Source organism: Lupinus angustifolius, chromosome LG20 (genome assembly GCF_001865875.1).
Source record: "Lupinus angustifolius cultivar Tanjil chromosome LG20, LupAngTanjil_v1.0, whole genome shotgun sequence".
Classification (NCBI taxonomy): Eukaryota; Viridiplantae; Streptophyta; class Magnoliopsida; order Fabales; family Fabaceae; genus Lupinus; species Lupinus angustifolius.
Window position 1 is genome coordinate 3,589,258 of NC_032028.1, and position 9,087 is coordinate 3,598,344.

General features: G+C 31.6%; 2 protein-coding genes across 2 annotated transcripts; both read left to right on the top strand.

Moving 5' to 3' along the window:
- LOC109335890 (transcription factor DIVARICATA-like) lies at positions 2,731-4,753 on the top strand. The gene is made up of 2 exons (XM_019572133.1): positions 2,731-3,209; positions 4,135-4,753. The coding sequence occupies exons 1-2, from the start codon at positions 2,824-2,826 to the stop codon at positions 4,460-4,462; spliced, it is 714 nt and encodes a 237-aa protein (XP_019427678.1). The 5' UTR covers positions 2,731-2,823; the 3' UTR covers positions 4,463-4,753.
- On the top strand, positions 6,668-8,560 carry LOC109335892. The gene is made up of 3 exons (XM_019572136.1): positions 6,668-6,858; positions 6,938-7,021; positions 8,315-8,560. The coding sequence occupies exons 1-3, from the start codon at positions 6,706-6,708 to the stop codon at positions 8,339-8,341; spliced, it is 264 nt and encodes an 87-aa protein (XP_019427681.1). The 5' UTR covers positions 6,668-6,705; the 3' UTR covers positions 8,342-8,560.

Consider the following 9,087-nt stretch of genomic DNA (forward strand, 5'->3'; position numbering starts at 1 on the left):
TGTCTAATTCCTTACCGAAAATTCCCAGAAATTCATTTTCGAATATATAATTAATGAAAATATTAGTAAAATCTTATAATTCAAACTCATAAAATTCGCGGTGTTACACGTACCTAATTGTACGAACCCAGACCTAGACCCATCCAACAACGTGTCTTAAAATATCGGGTCTCATTATCTACGTGTCCAAAAATACGAACTCAGACCCGACCCGTTACAAGTATTTTTTACGGATATCCACATATTTGGGTACCCATTGTCATCCCTATATGATATTGTGATTCAAATGTCTATAAAATAAAGAAAATAGACAGAAATGTTATTTTATGATTAATTAAAAATAAATGTTATTTTATGATTAATTAAAAATAAATGTTATTATTTTAAATTTTATTATAATTTTTTTAACATTTTCAATTGATATGGTTTAAGATATAATTTGAGATACCATTTGTGACAACAAATCCTTGTGTGGGTAAAGTTTCACTTTCTCCTCATAATAAGTGAAGGAAAAAAAATTTGTGAGTCGTCCACTTTTTTTTTTTCTCTCTCTCTTCTTTCTCCCATCTCAATTATATGACAGAAATTTCTTATTTCCCTTCAACTTCTCTTTCTCTTTTATGTCTTCTCTAAATCTATCATTCCAAACAAATGATTAGAGATTTTCTTTAGCAAAAACATATTTATATAAAATACATTCAAAACTACTTAATTTATATGATTAAAATCGAAATTAATTAATGATAGGGACTAAAATAAAAACACATTGAATTAAACGAATGACATGTTTAGACATAAAACATTGTTACTGTGGTTGGTCTCGTTTAGAAAAAGCAAAATTTCCCATCCAAAACTAAAACGTGAATAAATAAAAAATGTTCATAAAATGTAACGAATCAAAAAAAAAAATGTTGAAGGTCTAAAATCAAATTCAGTATATTTATTTGACAAAAATATTTGAACCCTAATTAGATTATGCCTAAATTATTTTACATACAATATGAGAATTTTTTAATGAAATTAAAACTTTTCCAAGGGCTTTATTTTAATAATAAATTTATTAATTGTAGTAATTATTTTCCAAAATAGAGAACAATACCTTCCTTTTTCTTAACTTGCCTTATTATCTATACTATATATAAAGTCAAAACTAGAAATAACTATCACCATGATTCTATTTTCTATTTTGCCCTTAATATTTTTTATTTCTAAAGTAAAACTATATAATCCTAGATAGTTATACTTAATACATCTCACTTTAAGTTAGATATTATAATAAATACAAAAATCATAACATGAAGTACATCCAATAAAAAACATTTTAATTCTCTAAAAAAATACAAATTTAATTCTTAATATCATAAAATAAGAATGTGGGTTGGAAGACATGAAGTGTCTGTTGACACACTAGTACTATATATAAAGGAAAAACATATCATATATAAAGGGAAACATGGTGTAACAACCACCATTAAATAATTTTACTATTTTTCTCTTAACAAATTTTAATTTATACAAAAAACTATATAATCATATATAACCACTGCTAATATATTAATCACTCTCTCATATTAGTTTGACCATTAAAATCCAGATAAAAAGTATAATATAAAGTGCACTCAATAAAAATTACAATAAAAATTATATTCAATTTAAAAGTATATTCTAATTTACCAAAATAAAATATATAAAACATAAACATTTGATACCAAAAATAAAAAACATAGGTCAACATATAACTATAAAGTAAATAATAATGGGAGAAATGTCTTCAAAATTTATCTTTAACAAGTCCAACATACATAAAAAACCCTAACATAAGCTATTATAAACTATTAAATAAATGTGTAAGAGTATTCATAATGGTTGTTCTTAATATAATAAGAACATTTTTACTTTGTTCTTTATTGTAATATTTTTATTTTTTGAGTTCTTTTTGAAATAAAAATAATTCTTGATAAATAAGAATAGTTCATAATGAGGAGAGACCATCTTTAAGTGGTGTAGTATACTTTATCTATTTTATATATTTTATTTATTTTTTAATTTTCTATATTGTAATTCTATTATATTTCAAACTTATCTTTAATTCATTTTAATTGATGCAATTATTATTTTGTTTATTCGTGGCCACATAATTTATTTTTATAACTTACAACAAAAAAATATTTTTGTTATAATTTATTAATAAATAAATAAGTAATTATTCATAATATTTTATTATATTTATTGCAGTTATAGGACCTAAATAAAAATAATATTTATTATTGTGTGAAAATAAAATACTATTTTTATTTTTTAAAAAATTATAATAAATTATAAAATAATGTGTAAAATTTAGAATAACCTAATTTTTTCTGCTGCTAATTGAACAGCTTACACAAAATGACTAGATAGGAAAAAACGTGTTGCAATTGAAGTCTTTATGAGCTGGTCCACCACAACAGACTATTCCAAACTCCACCTAAAAATAAGATTAGCTTTCCGATTAATTGTTTTTTCTCGTAATTTCCTCTATTCTATAATATATGATCGCTTAAAAGAATAAAATAATTACCGAAACAAAAGTGGAGTAAAATCAATGAGTAAGGTAAATATAATGGTTGACATCATTTAGTTTAGACAATTAATCTGAACAATTAAATATTCATAAAATGATGGTATAAGAGTTAGATTAGATTTTTTAACTTGTAAGATCTGCTTGCAAACAAAAGAGGCCAAATCTCATAGATAGCGAGTCTCTCTCTTTATTCTATCTCTCGTACAGTCAGCACATACAAAACCAAACACTTTGTTTTGAGTTTCAACAAAACGACAACGACGATGTTTCAGGATTCCACCACCATGCCAACGCGGTGGCCAACTCAGCCGAGCCGGTGGACTCACCACCAGGACAAGCTATTCGAGCGAGCTTTGTTGTTCGTTCCCGAGGACGCGCCGGACCGGTGGGCGAAGATTGCTGAGCATGTGCCAGGTAAGTCGGTGGCGGAGGTGAAGGAGCACTACGATGATTTGGTGCACGATGTGTTTGAGATTGACTCGGGTCGGGTCTCGGTGCCGGAGTACAATGATGAATTAGCGGCGGTGACTGGTGGAAGTGAAGGGTTGTCGTCGTGGGACTCTTCTAGTCAGATATCGTTTGGGTCAAAAACTAAACATGGTGATAACGAGAGGAAGAAAGGAACGCCATGGACGGAAGAGGAACACAAGTATGTTAATTTTGTATCTATTTTGTTCTTTGGGTTTTGTGAATTACTTAATTTCAAGGAAGAAATAAATTGAAAGCAATTGTGGGGTTATGTTTGATGTTGTTTTGTTTTTCCCAAATGTTTTTTATTTTATTTTATTTTACAGTTTAGCTCCTTGATGATAATTCTTTTAACTTTTAAGCATATGACGAAATGTTTGGGTATTTTGTTTCTGGAATCTGGCAATTTGAATTAGCTGGCGCTCCTATATGGATTAAGGATTTGACACAATTCCGTTCCTCTTCAATTTAATAACTTTGTTGAACTTGGAAGTTCATTTCTCTTTAATTCAATGATTCTCTCACTTAATTTTAGGTCTCATATAGGGTAAGGCCTCTGTTGTATTTAACTCCATTATAATGCATTTTATTTGCTTGTTAGCGAATGAAGAACTCAAAATTTGGCTTCTAAGAAACTTGACTTGAAAAAATAAAAACCCTAAAATTTTGGTCTAGAGTTTCCTTATCAAATATCACTATGGTGTCTTGTACTTGAAGATGGACTTGAGTCACCTGACCTTCTATCTGGCGGTTTCTCAATGAATTCAGTTAAAAAGGAATTTTGCATATTTATTATCTCTATATAAATAATTTCTTCATGCATGTGACAGTTTTAAAAGGTCTATACAGCTAAGAATATGGCATATCTCAGTTTGATTACATGCAGTGATGGCAAAATGGACATTGTCTGTGGGCATGCCCGCATTAGTCTGCAATTTTTTTCGGGCAGTGCATACAACTTTTGCCCGTTTGCTCGTTTTGTCTGGTCCGTTTGCCCGTCAACATTGTTATTGTTATGGCTAATAGACACTATTTTTAGTCTGTCATTCCTCATTGCCAAAATTTTAACTTCATGTTCCTGTTGACCTTCTATGTTTTTGTGGTAGGCTATTTCTCATTGGGCTAAATAAATTTGGCAAGGGAGATTGGAGAAGCATTTCAAGGAATGCTGTTGTGACAAGAACACCAACTCAAGTTGCTAGTCATGCTCAGAAATACTTCCTTCGCCAAAATTCAGGGAAGAAAGAGAGGAAAAGATCGAGCATCCATGACATAACCACAGTGGACAGCAACTCCGTGCCTGCGCCAATGGATCAGAATTGGGTTCCTCCCCCGAGCCGTCCAATGCAGCAGTTACAGGAAATGCAGTTTAACCCAAGAAACAATTTTCAAAATCAAATGGGTGGGTTTGGGTATTCAAACTATGGGTTTTGATATGTGAATAAAATGTTAGGATATGCATGCCATGATGTAAATAATGCAGTAAGTTTCATTCATCTGTTCCTATCTGTAAAGATTATGGTTTTGCTGTCTGGCTGAGGGATTAGGAGAATTGCAAAGTTAGATTTGGTTTGAATTAATTATTTGAATCATATATCTGATATGAGTAGGGATGGTAGTGAAAACAACAAATAGGAAGGAATTCTGAACAGCAACGGAAATTCTTTGTTTCTGTTCTGTCCAATTCTGTTACTGTTTTGTAATTTGAATCTCAGTATTGAAAAATAAAGCGTGCAAGTTGTTCAATTGCAATATACTAATTGTATGCCACAATGAGCAAGCAAAACCGTTTTTTTTTAATCCAAGAATCACAACCTCTCCCCTTATTTACCATAAGGATGAGTTTGGCGTAACAATAAGGTTGTTGCCTAGTGATCATGAAATCACAAGTTCAAATTCTGCAAATACTCTCTCCGCTTTCGGGGATTAGGCTGTGTATATCTACACTTATCAGACTCTACTAACTGAATGCCTCATACATTGAGCTGACACCACCAATCACAACCTGTTATAGTCAAATGTTTGGTTTTTTTTATGGCTCTTCCTGTAAAAGCCTGAAACGGTGATGCACGATGATGCACCATGGGTTTGCCTGGGAAATGGATCCTGTGCATTTACACAATAGCTACGTCAAGGCTAAGCCATGAGAAATGAGTTTCGACCATATTGGACTAGTGACTGCAACATGATGTAGTTGTCATTTTGGGTACACCCCATAAATTATTTAAATTGAGAAAAAGAGTTGTGCATCCATAGATTAAATGATTTTGACACTGTCACTCTTATGATTTTGACACAGTCACTCTCTTATTTATCATTGACATGTTTATGTTCATTTACTTTTAATCATGAGTAATAAAGGCAATCCCAGAAAACCTCAATCTGATTCAAAATTGGGATATGTTGAGGACCAAGCAGATGTAGCGATAGCTCTTTGTATGTCTCCATCCTCGCATGGAAGCACTTTTTTTCTTCAGATAATTTATATCTTTACGAATAAGTTACACTGTCGGGTAAAAAAATTGAAATGAATTTGTAGCGTTGAAATTGTCTGAAGCAATGTCAGAAAATATGAGTATTTTTCTATCATTTACCAATTTTACCTTTTAAGAATTACATTAGTTACGTGGACTAGAAAACAATTTATTATTTGTTACTAATTTTTTCAAATTTTTGTTTTATGAAACAATTTTAGTTTAAAAAAGTACTAAATATGGATGACAATGAAAACCAAATCCGTGGATACTACCTAAATTAAACCCAAATTTAATGGGGAAACTCAATGTGATTGGGTTCGGGTGTTATCCAACCTGCCCCGAAATAATATAATTTAATTTAAAATTGAAATTTCTATCATGTGCTCATTGTTTTTAATTTCTAATTTTACTTTACATAATATTGAATCTTCAAACATAAAATAAATGAAATAATAAAAGAGAAAAAATGAAACGAAAATGATATCATACTTTCTTTAATACATTTCTAATTTTCGGGTTTTTTTGGGTTCGGGGATGAGATTTTTATTTTCTATCCCGTTGAGTTTGGATTCGAATTTTGAATTTCATATTCGGATTTAGGTGTGTGCAAACCTAACTCCAATCCACCCAATTACAAATCCTATACATAAAATAATATAAGCTTCTACCTAACAACTATAAGTCTATAAACTACATAGCTATAAGCTCACAATTACAACTAATTATTGGGAAGAGAGTAATGAGTGAAACAATTATAAATAGATAGTTGCAATATAAATAAGAAAAAAAAAATACTAATAATATATGAGTTTTATATACTATTATTATATCGTTTATTTTTAATCATTATTAAATTTTTAAAAAATAATACAAACAAATAATATAAATGACATATTAAATATATATAAATTTATATATTAACAATGCATATATATTAAAGTATATAGATAAACCCTTTACAGGGCTATCCAATTAAGATAAATCAAAGTATCCTAGGAAGGTTGTAGAGTGCGGCCCACATGAAATCAGAGTAAAGAAAATGAAATACTAACAATAACTCATAATGTTTTTTACTTATTTTATTCTTTCAATGTTTTGAACAAGTTCATCCTGTTAGACCGGGTCCAGTCACATCGTCCCACAATACCGGTCCAATGTCAAAGATACATAAAGGCGAAATCAAACACACGACTAATACAAATGGCAATGAGATCGGTGCTGGTTCTGAGTGTTGGAGTCATTCGTCGTTCGATGGATTCAACGAGCCGTGGAGCCATGTCTCGGTTCTACAGCAGCGACAAAGGTAGGGTTCTGAGCGAAGAGGAACAAGCCAAAGAAAACGTCTATATCCAGGTATATACTTCTTTTTTTCTATTTTCAATCAGATTCGATGAATCTTGAGAAAAATAATTTGTTGTTATTTTTTGTGCAGAAATGGGAGAGGGAAAGGTTGGAGAAACAGAAGCAACAGGGTGATAAGGTTAAGTCTGAGAAGGACAAAGACATAGCCGATAAGGTCTATATATTATTGCTTTATTAGTTTCATGCTATCATAATGATGTCAATTTTTCTATGATTCACATTGCACATTGGAAAGGTCACCATTAAAATGCATTAAGGAGGTATTTGGAAGAGCTTAAAGAAAGCTTTTTGGGTTTATCTCATTTAAATAAGCTTAGTTTATAACTTGGTTTTAAACTCTCACCCAAATGCGTTTTAGATCATAATTTGGTTGTAGATCCTTAACTTCATAACTTTTCATGACGGATATTATTAACTTAATTATATTCTGGTTCAGCCTGGAATTTATAACTTTGCAGAACAATAAACTTAGGTTCACGTGTCATACACGGATACACCCACCCTCGATGCAAGCAGTGGTGACATAATGCTTGGATCTTTGGTTGTGTGTCACGGACTTGGATACTATTACCATATGGTGAATTCGTTGTCTATAGACATGGTGTTTGGAAGAGCTTATGTTATCAAATGCTCACTTAAGTACTAGCAGTTGGGATGTGCATTATGACTTCAACCTTGTTCTTCTTTTTTCCTTTTTGATTTCTAACTCAAAAGCTACTATCACTGGGGCAAATTAATTTTACTTTTAGCGGGGTTGGGCATGTCAGGTTAGCCCGCCCAATGGCTTGGTACACCATTGGGGACAACAATGGGTACAGGAGATCCTCATCCAACTCTGTATACATGAATAAACATTTCAAGGTTGTTTTAAAATTTTCGATACCACTCAATTAGGCATGTCATTATAACGAGTAGGTTCTGTTCTGCCATTTACCTCTTTGATTTTTGCTTTCAACCCAACACCATAATTACGTTAAATGGTATAGCCTTGAAGGACTTCATTCAAGTTATTTACTTTCAAAATTATGAGTTTTGATAGTTGATACTGATCTGTACTTGTTCAATCCATATTCTTTTGCACGTTTTTTGGTTATTGAATGTCGTGAGGGCATTTATGAATAGACAAAGAAATATGCTACACACATGGCCATGAAGTATGGCGCTGGGACTCAGGGTGGTGGTTGGGTGGTTTACCATACCAATTGAACTTAGATAGCAAATATCACTGGGTAACTGGAAATTTGGAATCTTCCATGAAGTTGGTATCTTGTTTCCAGTTCATGTTACATGGATCTCTATAATATCCCTGTGAAATAGGAAGACCTAGAATTACTTTTTGCTTCTATTTTGCACCAGTTAAGCCATACTGAAATTTAAGAGCTTATCCTATGTTATTTGCCTATTCCCTCCACTGCAATTTAACATTTTCTTCTTCTTTTGTCTGTAGAAAGCTGAAGGGGCTAATAAGGGCTGAGTTTGTCCTTCACGGTCGCAGTCAAAGTCACTCGTTCAAATATATTATGGGGAATAAAATACATCAGACTCTTGAGTTTGTATAGATTGTGTTCCTTGTTTGTTTGTAGTTTCTTCAATAGTTATAGATGTTGCTTGTGTTGCTTGAATCAAGTTTGATGACTTTGTTATGCCCTTTCCACCGAATTTCGCATTTGTGTCTTGTCAATGCCCTTCAGACTAGAATATGCCTTGAGAATGATAAAAACAAATTGGGAAAGATAAGTTTCACCATGGATGGTGGAATTCATTTAAGGAGTAAGGTCAACTGAATAGATGGAAACTCCAATTTTCAGTTTCCTACTTTGTCTACATATCAGTTTTGATTACAAGTACTAAAACTGTTAGTATACTCACCCCAACACTTACTATGAGGCATGCCTTTCTTTTCCTTTTTAGACTTTTGTGATCTGCACAATATAAAGCATGGCTGGTAGTTGTTGGAGTAGTTGATCTTCAGTTTTCCAGAAGTACCTTAATTGGGTATTAGGATAGAGATGAAATTTATGAGATGGCATGTTTGGTTGATATTGTTTTTGCTTATTTTTTTGTTTACAAGTTGTTTATCAACTAAGCTTGTATAGGTAATAAGGGTAATTTATAATAGAAGCTAATAAACCAAGAAAAAGATAAAAAAATATGTGCAAGCTTGATGAGCTGATTTATTTATGTTATTTCAATTCAATATTTTCTTTTTTGTCTTCCAAC

Coding starts and splice junctions, on each gene's coding strand:
- LOC109335892 (XM_019572136.1), top strand. CDS start 6,706: ATGGCAATGAGATCGGTGCTGGTTCTGAGTGTTGGAGTCATTCGTCGT. Junction 6,859..6,937: donor AAGAAAACGTCTATATCCAG/GTATATACTTCT, acceptor TTTTTTGTGCAG/AAATGGGAGAGGGAAAGGTT. Junction 7,022..8,314: donor ACAAAGACATAGCCGATAAG/GTCTATATATTA, acceptor TTTTGTCTGTAG/AAAGCTGAAGGGGCTAATAA.
- LOC109335890 (XM_019572133.1), top strand. CDS start 2,824: ATGTTTCAGGATTCCACCACCATGCCAACGCGGTGGCCAACTCAGCCG. Junction 3,210..4,134: donor TGGACGGAAGAGGAACACAA/GTATGTTAATTT, acceptor TTTTTGTGGTAG/GCTATTTCTCATTGGGCTAA.